The sequence below is a fragment of the Schistocerca americana genome, chromosome X, assembly GCF_021461395.2.
Source record: "Schistocerca americana isolate TAMUIC-IGC-003095 chromosome X, iqSchAmer2.1, whole genome shotgun sequence".
Classification (NCBI taxonomy): Eukaryota; Metazoa; Arthropoda; class Insecta; order Orthoptera; family Acrididae; genus Schistocerca; species Schistocerca americana.
The window spans coordinates 121,892,545-121,913,223 of NC_060130.1; the positions used below are offsets into that span (position 1 = coordinate 121,892,545).

General features: G+C 41.7%; 1 protein-coding gene across 1 annotated transcript in view; it reads left to right on the forward strand.

Moving 5' to 3' along the window:
* Positions 1-3,331: 3,331 nt before the first annotated feature.
* Positions 3,332-20,679, forward strand: part of LOC124554757 — a 40,428-nt gene continuing 23,080 nt past the window's right edge. The window contains exon 1 of the mRNA XM_047128408.1: positions 3,332-3,953. Within this exon, the coding sequence (XP_046984364.1) occupies positions 3,669-3,953 (285 nt within the window). The 5' untranslated portion in view covers positions 3,332-3,668. The remainder of the gene's footprint in view (positions 3,954-20,679) is intronic.

The following is a 20,679-nucleotide window of genomic DNA, read 5'->3' on the forward strand; positions in this document are numbered from 1 at the left end:
TAGAGGCGCTGCTTATGACCTAATAAAGTGTTATATGAGCAATAGAAAACAGTTTGTTCTACTTAAAACGGAATGTGGTGTCTACAAATCAGAGATCACGTGCATAAAATATGGTGTGCCCCAGGGCTCGGTGTTGGGCCCCCTTCTGTTCTTGATCTATGTAAATGATATTAAATACTGTACTATAAATTCCAAAATTGTTCTGTATGCCGATGACACGTCCATTGTATGTAAAAAGGAATCATGTAATGAACTAGAAGCAGAGTGCAACAATGTGACAAAAGAAATTGTTCAGTTTTTTAATAAAAGCCACTTAAATGTAAGCACCAGTAAACCATGTTTGATGGAGTTTAACAAAAGTAGTTTGAATAATGAAATTAAATTATACATGGGCATCGAATTGGTAAAGAAAGAGTCTAGTGTAAAATTCCTTGGCATAACAATCCAAAGCAACCTGAAATGGGACACACGTATTGACTCCCTAGCAACTAAGTTGTCAAAAAATGTATTTGCAATCAGTATTATTAGCAAGTTCTGTAGAGACAACGTAGTCCTAAAGACTGCATTCCATGCTCTTTTCTCCTCTCACTTGAACTACATTATTGAAATTTGGGGGGCAACAACCAAAGCCAATCTAGATAAGCTACTCATTCTTCAAAAAAAGGGGTGTGAGAATAATCTGTGGAGCAAAATATAGGGAATCTTGTCGCAACTTGTTTCCAAAAACAGAGGTGTTAACTGATATAAACACATACATTCTAAAAGCCATCATATTGCTTGTGAAAAGACTGCACCCAAACACTTATTCAGATTTCCACCAGTACAATACTAGAAATAAAGAAAGATTTTACATTGGCAGCCACAGAACAGCACTTTCCGAAAGGGGGCCTCAGTATGCAGGTATAAAATTAGCTAATGCACTGCCTAGTGCAGTCATGGCTCTTCCTACAATTAAACAGAAACATCAACTTAATAAATTTTTAGTAAAACACCCTTTCTACTCATTAGAAGAGTAACATACTTATATGAAGAACAACAAATGCTTTGTGAAATTATGTGAATAGAAATCAGTAAACATCTTACTGTAATTTTGTTGTAAATTAATGACGTATTCAGAAGAATGTGTCTTGTGTATTGTACAAATAAATTTAATCATTACTGTTTCTTTGTACATGTGTAGTGTACCATTCGATGTTGAATAAAGCTATTATTATTATTATTATTATTATTATTATTATTATTATTATTATTATTATTATTTTGCCCTTCCTGTCAATCTCATTTTTTGAATGTTTGTATTCCCTTTCGTCTGCTTCATTTGCTAAATTTCAAATGTTCTACTTTAATGAATTCAGTTGAATATGTCTTGTGTTATCCAAGGATTCCTACTTGCCTTTTTATCTATTTGATCCTCTGCTTCCTTCACTATTTCATCTCGTAAAGCTACCCATTCGTCTTCTACTGTACTCCTTATTTCCTTTCCCCTCTTCTAGTCAACCGTTGCCTGATGCTCCCCCTGAAACTCTCAACAATCTCTGGTTCTTTCAACTTTTTCGGTTCCCTCCTCCATAATTGCCTACCTCTCTTCCAATTTTTTTCGGTTTTAATCTACAATTCATAACCAATAAATTGTGGTCAGAGCCCCCATCTGTTCCCGGGAATGTTTAAAATCTGGTTCCTAAATCTCTATCTAACCACTATATTGTCAATCTGAAACCTTCCCAGTGTCTCTAGGTCTCTTCAAAGTATACAACCGTCTTTTATTATTTTTAAACCAACTGTTATGCTCGGTTTAGACTAGCAAGTTATTGCAGCAATTTACATCCGCGGAGGAACTTGCCGCGCGATTTGCGAGTGTAAACATATCGCCAAGACGACTTGCGACCGTAGCAATTTATTGCGGAAGTGACTTGCACACGTTTTCCGCTTCCAGTGTAAACACCACGCAAGAAGTATCTGCAAGTAACTTGCAGCTTTTAGGATTTATTTCTATTTCTTGCAAGTAGGAAGCGCAAGTTATAGTTAGCATGTCGTCTGCATAACACTCATATTTAACATTTTACTTAATGTGGTGACTTAATTTTATGCAACCATCTTATGTATTATATGCAAACAAATTTCAGAAATGGGGAAGAAACGGGAATGGATGAAGCAGGATACAGAACATTTTATTGAAGCCGTGGAGAGCTACCCCGAAATAGGGAACGTGCATAACCGATAAGGATAGAGTGAAGAAGATGAGCGCATTAAATGAAATCTCGTCGATTTCGACACATCTACAAAAGAAGTACATAGAAAGTCTGTTTACTTAGCTTGTCACTTTCCATTTTATGAGCATTAGAAGAAAAAAAAAACATTTTTATAAGCATATCATTCTGTAAAATGCAGTTTATTTCAATGCAAATTTAATTTCATTGTTGTGTTTTCACATACCTTCAAATAATTTTCCCTTTTCAAGACGTTAAAATGGCTCTACATACATCGGGTACGATCAGAGAAATCGTGCTGACGGGAATATGAAACAAGTACATTAGGGACTTGTATGAGTCTCCTACAAAGAAAAGATTTCAAAATTCAAACTTTTTTTGGTTGTATGTTTCACATAAATAAATGAAATGCCTATTTTATTCCTAGCTCACCGGTAGCTATAAACCAGAGTGACTAGCAAACGTTCTTTTGCTGAAATAGCAGTACCGAAGTTTGTGTCTCGTTTTGATATGACTGGCGTTGTTAACATCAACAAATATTCCAGATCATTTGAGGACATTCTGCAAAAGTTTTCAAAAGTATCCATGCTCTCGATACTAAGTTCTTGCAAAAGGCACCAATTTGCGATGTTCTCATTATCTACTCTCTAACCCAAATACTTCTCTTTTTCTTTTTCACGTTTTGCATTACAATTACAAGAGATGCAGCATATCTCACCCGCCTACTTGTCATTTTACACTTCGGCTCACACTTGTAGTGGTACTGAAAGCATATGTGAACAGTATCAGCAAGTTGTTGACGCAAGTTTCTTGCCAAAGAACTTGTGGAAGAATCTTGCTTAATTCTTGCGCTGCTGTGTAAACACAGCTGCAAGAGGCTAGCAATAACTTTCAGTAATAACTTCTGCAAGCGACTTGCTAGTGTAAACCCAGCTTTAGCGATGATTAAATTATGCTCTGTGCAAAACTCTACCAGGCGCCGTAGAAGTCTTAACCTTTAAAATCGCCTTGTTAATTGACAATTTTTGTTAATATTATTGATAGTGTGAGGTCGCTTCAGTATATTGAAGTTTCGATAAACTACTATTATCAACAAATATTGAACGTGTTCTTTGGTAGTCATTCATTCGGCTGCGTCCATGGAGGTAATTCTTGCCTCCATGGTTGCGTCTACTGGAAGTTCTTTGATGGTCACTGTTTGTGTAGTTGTGTACAGTAGCACACACACACACACACACTGAATGTTGTGTATACAGTTATACACCGGCTGGCTGCACTGCGTAGTGTGTGTGGTGCCGTTTGGTTTCTGTGGGGAGAGGGTGGCTTAAAATGCTTGAACTATAGCTGGTGTTCACCGTTAATTTATTCGTACAGTTAATTTGTGTGGATAAAATGTGCGGTATTAATTAGGTTGACAAACAACGTTTCTCCGGTAGGTGATAGACAATTACATTAGAAGAAATGCTAAGACATCTTACAAAAAATGCTAGAGACATATTTGGCAAATTTAGTTTTAAAAATTTGGTGAATACCTGTGAGTTACGCAAGGTCAGTTCATGTATAATCAAGTCGAGAGGAGCAACTTCATATTATGCAAATAGTTTACAAAATAGGAAATATGTCAACAACCGCCTTGGTGATGCAGGCGTCAATACCAATAGCGAAGATGGATTTGGAAGAAATAAAAAAGATTCATGGACAGATTCCATACACTTGGAGCATTCTGCACTTGAATTTTTGGGATGGGTAAGTTTTCTATGCTTACTATTGTTAAATATAACAGTGTTGAATCGTTATTTCGAGTGTGAGTAACAAATTCGTGTAAATATTTTAAAGAGGTAAAGACAAAATGATAACGCTGGCTTTATGATATTCTGCATATTACCAATAGTCTTCCATTCTCAGAAAGGGTGCTCTTTGTCTTTCAGGCATTCTGCGTGTCAGTTGAACTGACGATTTCTTAGGTTTTTAAGATTTCCTAAAACAAAAACAAATTTGCCCCTACGATACTATGAACTTTTAAATATACTAAGTTTAAAACATATAATAACATTGAGACGGAGCTGTTCACCGAATTTAGACACCATCAGTCAGAAAATGTGATAGTGTCTTCCACTGGAATAGTGTTAGAGATGACAGACTGAGCGGGAAGTTACACAAAGCCTAGGTTAGGTTAACATGTAATAACTTGGGGGGGGGGGGGGGGGGGTATTAATATGAAATTAAGGTTGTAATAATGGATGAATCCTAAGTGTAGTCCAAAGGTTTAAGTTGGCTCTATAATTAATGCGATTTAAGAACCAAAGTTTCGAAGTTAATTCAGAAGACCTGTTTTACGTAATACATAAATGTGGACGATTAGTTTGATGCCGATTATGTACCGCTACATATAGTTCTATATTACATAAAAACTGAAAAATAATCAAATTAGCGAGGGGGAGGGGTAGAACACGACTTTCCATCCCCACTTAATTTTGCTATTGACGCTCCGATGGTTCAGTGCCTAACTACATACATTATTACCTCTTGCATGAAATTGGTGTTTTTTCCCCCCACAAGGACGTTTCACGTAGCATCTGTGAAAGGCATGTTATTATTTTTTAGAAATATGTATTACTCAACCTTGTTTCCTGAAATAGTCTGCATGCTTTAGGATCTCCTCCCTATGGATCTCTGAACGAAAAAGTACATCTTATCTACTTTTCGACCATCCTTTCAGGTTTAGATTGGACAGCACTAGGAATTACACGAGGAAAGTATTTAATTTTCTATATTTAATTGTTTCGGGGAAATTTCCTCATTCCAGTGATGGGCCAACCTTTAGTATTGTCGTGTTCTGTATCAGAATATAGGCTTAAAACAATCACACATGGGTTGAACAACCTAATAAGTAAGAGGTTTGATAATATACTATGCCGGTCCATTCAAATTTGCCATTTTAGAAGGTTGTCATTTAATAAGACACGTGGTAGTCTTAAAAAGTAACTATTAGCTGTAAATGTTTCTGACTTACACAGTCACAACATTATTTATATAAGAATATCGTGCCCTATTGCAGCAGAGTCTGCTTAAAGTCAAAACACAGAGCAGCGTCAGCAACATCCACTGTTTGTGTATCATCAATTTTATTTTCATGCTGCAAATAAAGTGAAGGAAGCTGTAAAAGAAATTGAAACAAACAAGAATGTTTCATGTAAAAGCAGGTCACAATAGTATCACAAGCTCACTGCATCGATTTAGGTAAAGTGGATAAACTTGGAGAGGAAAATGGTGAACAATTACCCCACAGCACGACCACCACTGGGTCGTTCCACGTGAAGTGGCCTAAGGCTCCCAGCTCAACCATCTTCAGTTTTGATGAAATTTGTACAGTATGTACCTGAGGGTGCAAAGTTTCAGGGTCGCCTGTAACTTGGTTGAGATGCTAGAGCCACTTTTGTGAAGACCACTTTTACAAGAGGTCGAAAAGTTGTGAAGAAATCTTCAGGTTTGGCATTCCACTGTTCCTAATGCAAAAGAGCTAGGCTCTTGCTTCTGGGTATAGTGGTACAACTTCTTGTACTATACCCACAAATGATGGAAGTAGAGTTCAGAAAGCAATGCATTTGGCATAGTCTCAGTTCAAAGTGGACAACACATCATGTCGCGAGAAATTTGTCCCATATTTTAATGGGACGTAAGTGGTGGAGAAAGTGGGCTATGGGCCTGGTCTTTTGCCAAACTACTGTCTGTCTGGGAGTTTAGTATATCACAAATTTTGGTCTGGCTTCTGTGTTTAATTACTGTGCTACCATGCTGTAAATTTGCTGAAAAACATGAATGTATCAAAATATATCTGTGTTCAAAGTCACATATCTCAAAATGAACACCTACCGCATTACATTCATTAGCAGCATTTAACAGAGCATATTTTATACTATTAGAAAAATATATTTTCATTTTGGTGTCTCTTTGGGTAAGGTGCAAAAATTGTGCCCAAACTATTGATTTTTTTTGTAATTTGAGAAAAATCCTTGCATTGCTCCATAGTGGCTACGCCATTACCAATCTCAGTGACTCGTAGCCCCATTGCCAAGGGGCCTCGCCTGATAGCCATGCAAAGTCAGCCACAGGTGGGTTTCTTTACTGCAGGTTCCCAAACCGAAATTTGAGCATCTAACAGGTTGTCAAGCCTGAATGTGGGTATCTAGCAGGTTCCCAAATGTGAAAGTGGGTATCCAACAGGTTCCCGGGCCTTGTTTGGGTCTCTTTGTGGTTCACAAGCCATAATGCAGAATTTTTCAGTCATTAAATGCTTTAAATTTGTTGCTGATGTCCAAAACTAGTGTTGCGGCAAACTGTATTGCCGCCCTATCATTGAAGCAGCTGGAACTGTTATGACTGTAATTATCTGTTGTTCTGAAATGCAGCATATGTCTCTTCTAACTGGCCAGTGAAATGATTGAGCAGCTCCATGAGGATTCATGACATTAATCAAGGCATCTTTTTCTTCACATGAAAGTTCAAATATTTTCTATCCACCATTTTCCCCCATAAATGCAAGCGACATACTGGCCAGGCTGTAGTTCAGTAATGACAACATGTTTACTAGCAACTTTAGTGCACTGACTAAACTCTTCATCATAAAAATATTCTATGACTCTTGTCATCACAGCCTCGGGAAGCTTTTCCCCACATTTACCTTGGGCTGTGCCAATATTCACTGTTCAGCCTTTAAATTTCTAGCCTTACATACCATTCTTTCTGAAAAACAAAATTCTTCCATAGTCTTTTTGATAGACCAGCTTTGGGGAACTAAGGTCAAAGTTTGAATTTCCTGATTATGATTTGATATATGTAATTTGTCTTTCAGTACTAGGATCAGCTGACTGTAATCTGAACGAGTCAAGCATTGCTTGCTTGCGGATGGTTGCTCTAGTTCACTGGGATCAAGTCCTCCCACTTCTGCAACTTTCTTAATAATTGCACCTTCAGCTTGATGTATTTTTCACTTTGCATATCCTTTTGTATCCCTTGCATCAATTCGTTGAAATTTTGATGGTGATGTTCCAACAGCTGTTAAGCTTGTACTCAAATTGTGAGCAACATTAGTCTCGTCATCTTCATCTGACCGAGATGTAACTTCCATCTGTGAATATTTCAGTGTATCAAATTCTTCTCAACAGGAAGGGCACTTTTTTTGGCTTGGTTTAATACCAGACACAGTTATACTTTTTAGAAGGTCAGCTGTTTCTATGTTGATCAAGTGCAAACTTTTTTGTGCAGTGTGGTTTTTCTTACCAAACAGGTTGCGGCACGATCTTTGCAAAAATTCAAATCTTTGTAGGAGTAAAGTGTCATGGTGGAAGCATAGTTGAGAATTTTCACTAGGGTGTAAACCATTCCGTCTAGTAAGTAATTTTTGTTCTTTTAAGGAAAGTTCCTTTACAGCTTTTTGTCCTTTTAAGACACTGTACGTTATTAAATGGCATGGGGAATCAGTATTTCCAAAACTGCACACATTAACTTGATCTTGGGTCATTCCATGTCAAGTCATCCAGGCCATGACACCCATTACCTAGTTGTGAACTGAGATTTTATGTACTGCTTTTGTATCTTATATTGAACGTTGGCCAATTTTATTTATTTATTTATTCTTTTCTTACACCATGGATCCAACTGTGAGAATTTCACATGGATGTAGTGTGTGTCAATTTTGACATTGTCAATGACAAGTACTTATAAACTACGTTTACAAGTAAAGATTAGAAAGTTACGTTACTGCTACAATGATCCATAACACAATATGATGAAATGAGAAACCTTAGGCCTACAGATGACAAAGTATAAAACATAGTAGATTAAATATGAAAAAGGTCATATAACCTAGATAGGCTAGTTAAATATAAGCAGTTAACACTGAAAGTGTTACATGTGTGGCAAGAATGTACAGCTTAATGTTCAATTTATACGATAATACATTGATTTTAAGGCAGTTTCTCACTGTGTTTCATAAACTCTTTCAAACTGTAAAATGACATGGCTAAAAGAAATTGCCTCAGAAGCTCTTTAAATGTAGATTTGTTGGCTATTTCACATTTGATTTCTGGAGGAAGAGCATTAAATATCTTTATACCACAGTACTGTACACGATTCTGCACAACCTTCAAATTTTTACCTTCAGTGTGGAAATCATGTTTCTTCCTTGTGTTGTACTGATGGTATTCACTGTTACATTTGTATAAATCAGTGTTTTTACTTATGAAACACATAAGTGAATATATGTATTGAGAAGTAGTTGTAAGAATTCCCAGATTCTGGAATAGGCTTCTGTAAGTACTTCTAGGGTCTACACTACACATCACTCTTACAACATGCTTCTGAGCAATGTATGTTTTCTTTGCAAGAGGTTGATTTCCCTAGAAAATAATTCTATATGCCACCAAAGAATGGAAGTAACCATAGTATGCTGCTTTGTAAATTTTGAAATGTTTTCTGGCGCTATACCATCTAGTGAGATATCAAGAGTTTCAAAATACTTCTCAACAATCTCTTTACTCAGAACTGCTCTCATTGTAGCAATGTTACTACACTGCCTCACTGATAAGTGTTTTGTGCATGCTTGGGGATGACTTAGCCCAGTCTAAGGTGGGAAGTCCCAAACTTAGCTACCTTCCGTCTCATTCTATCCAACAAAATTTTACTGCTCGCTCTTCGATCAAACAAATCAAATCGGTACCCCCAGGCACCCATTTGAATCACACAATTACACAGTTGTTGCTTTTCTTCGTATGAAGTAAAAACTATTCGTCCTCCAGGTTTCTCCCAGTGTATATTTTTCATTTTGTAGCACAAGGTCCGTGTACGTATATTGAATATTTGGGAGACTTTGTTTAGTGACATCATCTTTCGCGAAGAGAACAATAGTACTCGAGAAAATTGTAATCTCGTAAAAGAGTTGTTGCAACTCTCATAATTGTTTTTAAATTACGAATCAGTTCTGCACGTCTACCGTTCATAAATCTGGCTTGGTACTCTTCTATATTAGATCCTACTTGTCTCTCTATTCTATTTTGCTTTATATACATTCTGTTGGTAGCAATTGTTGAAAGTTTGATGCAGTGCGTTACTTCAAAGCAAACTGTAAAAATTTGAAAATTGGCTGCAGTTTTTAAAGAAAATATGGTATGCTGACAGTTTTTTCCCTGAATATCCTTTCGGACCTGTAGTTTCTGAAAACATGTTAGAGTTGCCCAATTAAATTTTTGTAAATTAATGTTATTGTTAATTTAGAAAAATATTTTGGACAAGTGTCCCCCTCCCCCCAATAATAAAGTTTTATCCCACAAAAAAATCAGTTTTGAAAAATGAATGGCACTATCCTGGAGAGAAATACAATTACTACCCAAAAGACATTAACAATATAAGTACACATAACAATATCCAAATTGAACATAAATTGCAGTACATTACATGACACATGAACACCTTCTTACTTGTCATAACCAAATTAAGTGAATGTAAAAATACATAGCATTTTGTTTATAATATTTAAGCATTTTGTCAAAAGCCAATATTGTCAACACTGCCCAAAATGGTGGTGCTGCCGTCTGCATTTAAGTTGATTCGGAATTACGCATGTGACAATACACTTTGATCTCAGATAATATTTTTTTTGTATGAGAACCACTTTTCTTCCATCAACTTTGAGGACTCTTTGCTCAGAGAATAAGTATGGCAAGTTGCAGTGATGATACCAACTTAGAATACGAGGTGCGACAATAAAGTAATGAGGCTGATGTGAAAAAAAAAAAATGTTGCTTACCGTTTTAGTCAAGTTTAGTGTTGTCTCCTTCAAAGTAGTTCCCTTGTGACTGCACACACTTTTTTCAGTGCTTCTACCATTGATGGTAACATTCCTGGAACTCATCTTCTGTAATATCCTCCAGGACCCTCGTCATAGCTTTTTGGACATCTTGTGTTGTTTGAATATGGTGTCCCTTGACTGCCGTTTTGACTGTTGGAAATAGAAAAAAGTCGCATGGAGTGATATCTGGTACATAAGGTGGCTGTGGTTGTACTGAAATTTGTTTTGAGGTTAAAAATTGCTGTACTGACAGAGCAGTATGGAACCATTTTTGCACAAATCTTTCTCATACCAAGATTGTGAGTTATTTCTCAATTGATGTTCAGTTCTTCTGCAATCAGTTTCACGGATCATCTTAGATCAGATCGCACGAGTTCACGCACCCTGGCCAAGTTTACATCCGTCCGTGAGGTTGATGGTCATCTACTGTGGTCTTCATCTTCAACATTCGTTCTGCTTTCACTAAATATTTTATGCCAAGAAAAAACTTGAGCTCTTGACATTACCTCCTCTCCAAAACCCTTCTGAAGCTTACCATAAGTTGTCGTTGCGTTTTCACCCAATTTAACGCAAAAAGAAATGGCATACCGTTACGCAATATTATGCGGTTCAATTTCCACGACAAATGACACAAACATGTGTTAACTTATTACAGCACATCTCACGACTGAGCAGTTGCATCGATGTGCCGCTTGGGCTAGAAGCAGCTTATAGACCAAGGTCAAAGGTATTGTGCCTACGCAAGCCTGCAGGGTTGCCACATCTCACAAAGAAAATCAGTCTTGTTACTTTATTGTCACACCTCGTATGAGAGAAATAAACATCACAAACATCGTTATCAGTCCAATAGAATGGGAGTGGTCCATGAGGATGCGTGAACCCTACTGTAACATCTCCTCCTTCACAATTCACCTTCTCAACTATTCTCAAATACCAAGAAAAGTCATATGCACATGCAACATAGCAGTTGGACTGCACAGTGCATTCTGGCATTAGTGGTGTAAGTGCATCTGAGAAATCATGCACAATACTAAAATCCGTATCACAGCTCAGCCTTTTTGCTCCAATCTTGGTTGGTGATATTGGTACAATGTGATGCATAGATCGTGTTTCAGGAATTGTTTTTGCACTTATTAAGTGCCGAGAAAGGTAATGTCTGACTTGTAGCATTTCATCTTTTGAAATATTGAGAACTGAAGTGCCTTGCAGGTTCTCGTGATAGAATTCAATTACCTGTGAAGTTGTAAGTATTTGATCTTTGTAAACTCTTTGCAAACTTGTTTCTGTGACAAGCCTTTTAACAGTGCCACCAATATCATCACAGGGAGATTTGCCATGGCCGGTAGCAAAAAAGGAACAGCTGCACTTTATACTAAAGTCATGTTCATGGTAGCAGATATTTCTGAAATTCTTAATAATTTTTATATTGTGCACCACAACCACAGTGAAATATTCAACATACACAAGATGAATTTCTGGAAATTCACACTTTAAAAAAAATCAGTACAGTCTTCTGAGTCTGGTACACCAATGCAACATCATGTTCTAGATAATCAGAAACAATACAAATGCTTTTTGCTTCAGCTGTTTGTCCTTTCTGTAATATATATGGGCAGTGTGAACAGTGCAGCTGCCATTGTTCCACTGGTACCCCTGTACTTCACCTTGAACAACAAACTTGAGATTTTCACTGAAATCCATTAAAATTAACACTGATCCTCCATCAAGTGTTTCCTTCTTCATTTTCAAATAATCAGATTTCGATTGAGAAATAAAAGAGTGTGGAGTAAGTTTTTCAATTTTATTAATTAGTTTTCACAGAATTTTGATACAGAAGTGATTTGAACACTTAGTCATTCTATCGATTGATACCCATTGACTGCACTATACCATCTCATTAGGATCATAGTCTTCTATTGCATTTTGTGTGTTTTATGCAATGAACTGATGGGACATTTTTCGCACAGATGAAACATATAGGTTCAGTTATTTATATCACATGTTACTATTTTAATTATATCTTGGTATGTTTCCTTAATAGAAATGGAATTTAGAAGCAATTTAACGTTTTGGTGGTAAATGCACGCGCGCGCACACACACACACACACACACACACACACACACACACACACACACACACACAGTATGTACTCCTGATGGTCCTGCAAGTATACACTGTTTTGGTCGAAGATAAGCAAATTTTGAGAATCCTTCTTTGTCTTCAGGATAATTTTTTAATAGAGAGAATACAGTTCAGTTAAATTACTTAAAACAAGACACTTTTGTTATAGGTATTTTTGCTGGTGCTCACTTTGGCTTTTTTTTCCAGGCAGTATTCTTGTGTTTTCGTCATCCAAATAAAAACTCTTTACTTTTTGCACTGTATTGTCTGGCAATATTTTTTCTCTTTTCTGCTCACTCATTGGTAAAATATCCTTTTCCATAACCCCCTGCAGGTCCGGGGTTAGAATAGGCCTGAGGTGTTCCTACCTGTCATAAGAGGCAACTAAAGGAAGTCTCACAGTTTGGACTTCACGTGGTAGCCCCCTGTAGAGTTTGACCTCCATTCTTCAAAATTTTCCCGAAGAGTGAGCCAGTTGGGGAAGGGCGCCTTACATGGTGCATTGTGTCCATCGTGTGCTGAGACCTTTCGCATCCTTCATCAATGTGGATCTGCACTTCGGCTCATTTTCCAGCTGTTGGGCGAGGTCACCCTTCTGGGTGCATTTTCCTCCAGCCATTGTGCAGGAACGTTCTCTGCGCTGACAGTGATAATGGACTTGTTTACTTGTTTGCATCTGATATCCAGCATGGTAGCCAGTCCGTTGTGGTGGGGCTGCCACGTATCGTGTTGGTTGTAGCCCCCTGGCCACACAGGAGTCGCTCTGCTGATGCCTTTGCCATTAAGTCCCCATGTATGCCAAGGAGTAGATGCCCGTCACCCTGGGGCATCAGAACTCCCAGTAATGGCCATCCTGCCAGGTGGCCTTTGCTGCGGCTGGGTGGCACCCAAGGGGAGGGCCCCTGGTCGAAGTGGGTGGCATCAGGGCGGTTGACACTTCATGAAGCGTACTACATCACCTCTTGCTGGTGGTCAACCACCAGCAGTCTCCAAGCATTCAAGGGCTCAATTTAATGCACGGAAGTATAACCACAACTCGTTCCCCCCCTGACGATGCCATGGGAGGAACGCCAGGCTAAGGACGACAGTGAATCTTACTCGCCCCGGTACCCAGTATGTACGAGAGCTGATGGGGAATGCTTTGTGTCGATGAAGCATCATTTTTTTGTAGAACATTTGGAGGACAATTTTGGGGAGGTGGAAGGATTGTCCAAAATGCGGTCAAGGTCAGTCTTAATAAAAACAGCCTCCTCTACCCAGTCACAGGCATTACTCGCTTGTGACAAGCTGAGGCTGTTTCTGTTACTATCATGCCCCATAAGAACGTAAATATAGCCCAGGGTACTATTTTCCACAGGGATCTTCTTTTGCAGTCTGACAACGAGCTGCACGCCAATTTACAGTGGCGAAGTGTCCATTTTGTCCGGCGCGTCTATAGGGGTCCGAGGTATAATCAGGTTGCCACCGTTGCCTTCATGCTGGCCTTCGAGGGTGACACATTACCCGAGAAGGTCAAGGTGATGGTCTACCGCTGTGATGTTATGCCATATATCCCTCCCCCGACGTGGTGCTTTAAGTGCTGGAAGTTCGGCAGTATGTCTTCCCGCTGTACTTCCAGTGTCACCTGTCGATATTATGGACAAACCTTCACATCCCAATATTCCCTGTGCCCCGCTTCTCATCTATGTCAACTGCGCAGGATTTTACAGAAAGAGAGGAAAATTATGGAATACAAGACCCTGTACGACTGACCTACACTGAGGCTAAGAGGAAATTTGAATGCTGCACCCTGTGCATATGATATCTTCCTATGCCGCTGCTACAAGAACAGTTATCACCCCATCAGTTCCGCCAATTCCAGTCGGGTCTCAGAGCTGTAAAACTACACCTGCCCCATTGATGGTGGGGGCGCTTCCCTCCCTGTTGCTCCTGCACACCTACTTCGCGAGCAATTCCCACCATCGGGGACATTAGTCCCACCTTGCAGCTGGAGAAGTGTAAGTCTTCTTCAGCTCCTCTTGCTGTGAAGTGGTCCCTTGGCTCACTCCCTTCCCAGGATACTACCAGTGGCAAAGCGGACACCCGCCAGTGGCTGAAGTGCACACACAGGTAGCTGGTCATAGGGCTTCACAGTCCTCCTCAGTCCCTGAGACTGAATCAGTGAAGCCCTTCCTTGCCCGAGAAACCTAAGGAGCAGCGAGAGAAACTAAAAAAGAAAAGGACCCGCTAGAACCAAGGCACTGCGATGGCACCCACACAACCGCTACCTACAAGCCCTGCATCTGAGGATGAAGTGGTGATTGTTGTGTCTGCTGAGGACCTAGATCTCGCTGGGCCCTTAGACAAAATGAATGTTGATCGCACAGGTACTCATCCGGTGGCAGCAGGTGATCCTGAGGTGTAGACTGCCTCATTGAGTGTTTCATGCCTTCCCAGTCTCACAATAATGTCATACTCCAGTGGAATTACGACGGTTTTTTCCACCACCTGGCTGAGCTACAGCAACTGTTAAGCTTAACACCTGCTTTCTGCATTGCCCTCCAGGAAACCTGGTTCCCGTCAATGTGGGCCCCTGCCCCCCACGCTATAGGGGATATTACGAGAACCATAGCAAATGTAATAGTGTGTCAGGTGGGTTGTGCATCTATGTCCTGAACTCGGTATGTAGTAAACCTGTGCCCCCTTCAGATGCCTCTTGAAGCTGTGGCTGTCAGGATACGGACGATGCAGGAACTAACTGTCTGCAACATATATCTCCCTCCAGATGATGCAGTACCCCTGAACGTATTGGCTACACTGATTCAACAACTCCCTACACCTTTCCTACTTTAGGGAGATTTTAACGCCCATAACCCCTTGCAGGGTGGCACCGTGCTTACTGGCCGAGGTAGAGGTACCAAAAATTTACTGTCTCAACTTGACCTCTACCTCCTCAATACTGGGTTCGCCACACATTTCAGTGAGGCTCATGGTATTTACTCGGCCATTGATTTATCGCTTTGCAGCCCAGGACCTCTCCCATCTGTCCACTGGAGACCCCATGATGGCTTGTGTGGTAGTGACCACTTCCCCATCTTCCTGTCACTCCCCGCAGCGTCATGCCCATGGCCACCTACCCAGATGGGCTATAAACAAGGCAGACTGGGAAGCTTTCACCTCTGCTGTCTCCGTTGAATCTCCCCCACATGGTACCATCAATATGGTGGTTGAGCTGGTCACTCGAAAGATTGTTTCTTCAGTGGAAACCGCAATCTCTTGTTCCTTAGGGTGCCCGCGGTGAAAGTCAGTACCTTGGTGGTCACTGGAAATTGCTGAAGCCATTAAGGAGTGCAGGGGCTCTACAGTGACATAAGCGGCACCCTTCCCTAGAGCACTTAAAAGATCTTAAATTGCTCTGTGCCTGCGTTCGCCACCTTATAAAAAGACGGAAACAGGAGTGTTGGGAGAGGTATGTCTCAACCATTGGGTGCCATATGTCACCTTCCCAAGTCGGAACGAAGAACGGACGTGTTTTTGGGTACCAGACCCCAACAGGTGTCCCCGGCATTACCATAAATGGCGTATTTTCTACCAAAGGAAACATGATTGCCGAGCACTATGCTCGAGCCCCTGCATCAGCAAATTACCTCCAGCCTTTTGCAACCTCAAACGGCAGATGGAAGGAAAGATCCCCTTGTTCACTACACGCCACAAAGAACCTTATAACGCCCCATTTACAGAGTGAGAGCTCCTCAGCGTCCTAGCAGTTCGCCTTGACACTGCTAATGGACCAGATTGGATCCACAGTCAGATGCTTAAACATCTTTCGTCCGACTACAAGCAATATCTCCTCGTCCTCTTCGACTGAATCTGGTTCGATGGTGTCTTTCCATTGCAAAGGCGGGAGAGCACCATCAACCCAGTGCTCAAAACCAGTAAAAACCCACTTGATGTGGATAGCTATCGGCCCATCAGCCTCACCTCTTTGTAAGCTGCTAGAACTTATGGTGATCCAGCGGTTGTGTTGGGTCCTGGAGTCACATGGCCTACTGGCTCCATGCCAGGGAGGTTTCCGCCAGGGTTGCTCTACCACTGATAATCTTGTGTCCCTTGAGTCTGCAATCCAAACTGCCTTTTCCACATGCAAACACCTGGTTGCCATCGTTTTTTTATTTACGAAAAGCTTACGACACGACCTGGCGACATAATGTCCTTGCCACATTATGAGAGTGGGGTCTCCAGGGCCTGCTGCGATGTTTCTGTTTCCATCACGCCCCATAAGAGCTTAAATATGGTCCAGGGTATCATATTTCACAGGGACCTTCTTTTGTAGCCTGACCATGAGTTGCGCGCCCATTTTAGAGCAGTGAGGTGTCCATTTTGTCTGGCGCATCCACTGGTGTCAGAGGGATAATCAGGTTGCCACCTGTGCCTTCATCTTTGCCTTCGAGGGTGACACATTACCCGAGAAGGTCAAGGTGATGGTCTACCGCTGTGATGTAAAGCCATATATCCCTCCCTTGATGCGGTGCTTTAAGTGCTGGAAGTTTGGCCACATGTCTTCCCGCTGTACTTCCAGTGTCACCTGTCAGGATTGTGCCTTCACATCCCAATACTCCCTGTGCCCCACCTCCCACCTCTGTCAGCTGCAGAGAGCATCATTTGCCTTACTTGCCAGACTGCAGGATTCTTCAGAAAGAAAGAAAAATAGTGGAATACAAGACCCTGGACCAACTGACCTACACTGAAACCAAGAGAAAATATGAGTGGCTACATCCTGTGCATATGACGTCAACCTACACTGTTGCTACGACAACAGTACTACCATCTTCCTTTCTGCCATGCACAGTTGGCTCTCAGAGCCGTCAGACTCCATCTGCCCCTTGGTGGGGGACACTTCCCTCCCTGTTCCTCCTGCACACCTACTTCAGTCCCTGAGACTGACTCGGTGAATCTCTCCCAGCCGGACAAACCTAAGGAGCACCAAGTGATCGCACAGGTACTTATCCAGTGGCAGCAGGTGACCCTGAGGCGTAGACTGCCTCATGGAGTATTTCATGCCATCTCAGTCTCACAATCATATAATCCTCCAGTGGAATTGCGGCAGTTTTTTCCACCACTTTGCTGAGCTACAGCAGCAACTGTTAAGCTTTACACCTGCTTTCTGCATTGCCCTCTAGGGAATCTGGTTCCCGGCAATGCAGACCCCTACCCTCTTAGCTGTAAGGATTATTGCAGGAACCGTAGTGACTTCAATAGTGTCAGGTGGAGTTTTCATCTGTCCTGAACTCAGTATGTAGTGAACCTGTGCCCCTTCAAAACCCTCTTATGGTGGCTGTCACAATAAGGATGACACAGGAAATAACTGTCTGCAATGTATATCTTCCTCCAGATGGTACAGTACCCCTGAACGTATTGGCTGCACTGATTGATCAACTCCCTAAACCTTTCCTACTTTTTGGAGATTTTAATGTGCATAACCCCTTGTGGGGTGGCACCATGCTTACGGCCGAGGATCCGAACAGCCTTTTCCAGCTGCCAACATCTGGTTGCCGTCTTTTTTGACTTATGTAAAGCACACAAGATTACCTGGTGACATCATATCCTTGCCACATGGTATCAGTGGGGTCTCCAGGGCCCACTCCCGATTTTTATCTAAAACTTCTTGTTGCTCCATACTTTCCGTGTCCAAGTTGGTGCCCCCCCCCCCCCCCATATCCAGGAGAATGGGGTCCTCCAGGACTCTGTATTGAGTGTATCTCTATTTTTAGTGGCCATACTGTAGAGCCGTCCATCTCACCTTCTCTGTATGCAGACGACGTCTGCATTTCGTACTGCTCCACCAGTACTGGTGTTGCTGAGTGATGCCTACAGGGAACCATCTTCAAGGCTACAGTCATGGGCTGTAGCCCACGGCTTCCAGTTTACAGCTGCAAAGTTGTGTGTCGTGCACTTCTGTCGGCATCGTACCGTTCATCCGGAGCCAGAACGTTTCCTTAATGATGATCCACTCTTTGTGGTGGAGACATATCAGTTCTTAGGACTGGTTTTCGACGTCCGATTGACTTGGCTTCCTCACCTTCGTCAACTTAAGCAGAAGTGCTGGCAGCACCTCAGTGCCCTCTGCCGCCTGAGCAACACCAACTTGGGTGCAGATCACTCTACGCCTTTCAATCCTGCCTTGATTATGGGAGTCTGTTTTATGGTTCAGCGGCACCCCCAGTGTTGCGTTTACTTGACCCAGTGCACCACTGTGGTGTTTGCCTAGCGACAGGAGCTTTTAGGGTGAGTCCAGTGACCAGCATCCTGGTGGAGGCCGGAGTCCCTCATTCTCCCAACCACTACAGTTCATCTCCCGCATCGGCGGCCCGGGTCAGGGCTTACAATAGTGGTTCGCGTCCAGTCCCTTCTGTCTGAACTGGAGTCCCCTTTACCACCTCCACTTGAGGTCCATTCACTTACACCTCCATGGTGTAAACCCTGGCCAAAGCTTCGCCTGGACCTTTCACGTGGCCCCAAGGACTCCATTAACCCTGCGCCACTCCACTGTCATTTCCTCTCGATTCTCGACATGTACCTGGGCCATGAAGTGGTTTACACCGACAGCTCAGTGGCTGGTGGTCACGTAGGCTTTGCGTATATTCATGGAGGACATACTGAACAGCACTCCTGCAGATGGCTGCAGTGTTTTCACTGCAGAGCTGGCGGCCATAGTTTGTGCTCTTGAGCACATCCACTCGTGCCCTGCCAAATCATTTCTCCTGTGTACTGACTCCTTGAGCAGCCTACAAGCTATCAACCAGTGCTACCCTTGTCATCCTGTGGTAGCATCTATTCAGGAGTCCATCTATGCCCTGGAACGGTCCTGTCATTCAGTGGTGTGTGTGTGTGTGTGGACCCCAGGCCACATCGGAATCCCAGGAAATGAACTTGTCAACAGGCTCGCCAAGCAGGCTACATGGAAGCCGCTTCTGCAGATTGGCATCCCCATAACTGACCTGCATTCTGTCTTCGGCCACAGGATTTTTCGGCTTTGGGAGATGGAATGGCATAACAGTACACACAATACACTGCGTGTCATTAAGGAGACTACGAATGTGTGGAAGTCTCCGATGCGGTCCTCTCACATGAAATCACTTGTCCTCTGCCAGCTCCGCATTGGCCATACGTGGCTAACGCATGATTGCCTCTTCCATCGCGAGGACCCACCTCGGTGTGACTGTGGCTCACAAATGACGGTTGTCCACTTCTTGCTGGACTGCCCACTTTTAGCCGCTCTGTGGCGGACTTTTAACTTTCCCAGCACTCTACCTTCAGTGCTGGGTGACAATGCCTCAACAGAAGCTTTAGTTTTACATTTTATTCGTCAGGGTGGGTTTTATCATTTGATCTAAGTTTTAGCACATGTCCTTGGTCCCTCTGTCTTCTCCACCCTAGTGCTTTTAGGGTGGAGGTTGTAATGTATTGCAGAGTGTCTGGCTTCTCCTGTTTATTCTCATGGTCAGCCAGCCATGGTAATCTGCTCTCTTGTTTTGATCTCTTCTACGTGTTTCTTGCATCTCTCTGTGGTTTCCTTGTACGATTTTGTCCACTTTAGTGTTTGTTGCTCTTCTGTCATTCTTGTGGTTTTCTCTTTTCTTCCAGCTGTGTTTTGTATGTCTCGATTGTTTTACTCCCAACCTTGTGAAATTATTTTAATGGGAACAAGGGTCTGATGACCTAGCAGTTTGGTCCCTTCCCCCCTCTTTTAAACCAACCAACCAACCAGCTCTTCTCCATTAAAAGAGCCCTTGCTTGTCATACCAAATATTCAGAAACCTGAAATTTGAAACTGACTTTTTGTTCTGGCCAAGTTGGCAGCACAAGAGTAAGTAACTGAATTTTTTCACCATTATTTGCATATTCAATTTTCTGTTTGATTTTGTCCATGAGTTCATAATGATGTTTTACCTTTTCTTCTAGTTCTATTAAACCACTGTCAGGGATAGTGCTTGCATTAGCAGCCAGCTCAACTTCATATGTATGTGAAATTTTAGTTTTCAAAGCCCCAGCTGCTGATTCCAGTTTTTGTTTGGCTGTTGCTTACCGACTATGCTGAGCAACTGAATGCAGCTTTGCAGGAGATACTGCTAAGCTAGTTAAGCCAGTATTGAGCACAGATTTTTCTGGAGCCTGCACCTTCACATTACTGTCATTTATATAGTCTGGTGATGAGTCGTCACTTGCTTGTTTTTCATTAATAAGTTTTATACAGGTTGGGCACATTTTCTCCCCAGGAATAACGCTAAAGCCTCTCATTTTGAAGGTCTTTGCCTTTTCTAAAGTAATTTCATGCTATCCAGATGAAACAGATCGTCTATGGCACTTGAAGGGATCACAGCAAATTTTCTTGCGTAGAGAGAATCTGCGCAGGTACTTGTCCTTTTGTTTAACACACACACATGAAACACTTAAATCACAGAATGAATGACTATTGCTTCGTCATAATAAAAGTTCTTGTTCTTCACTAGTCAGTTCATTCACA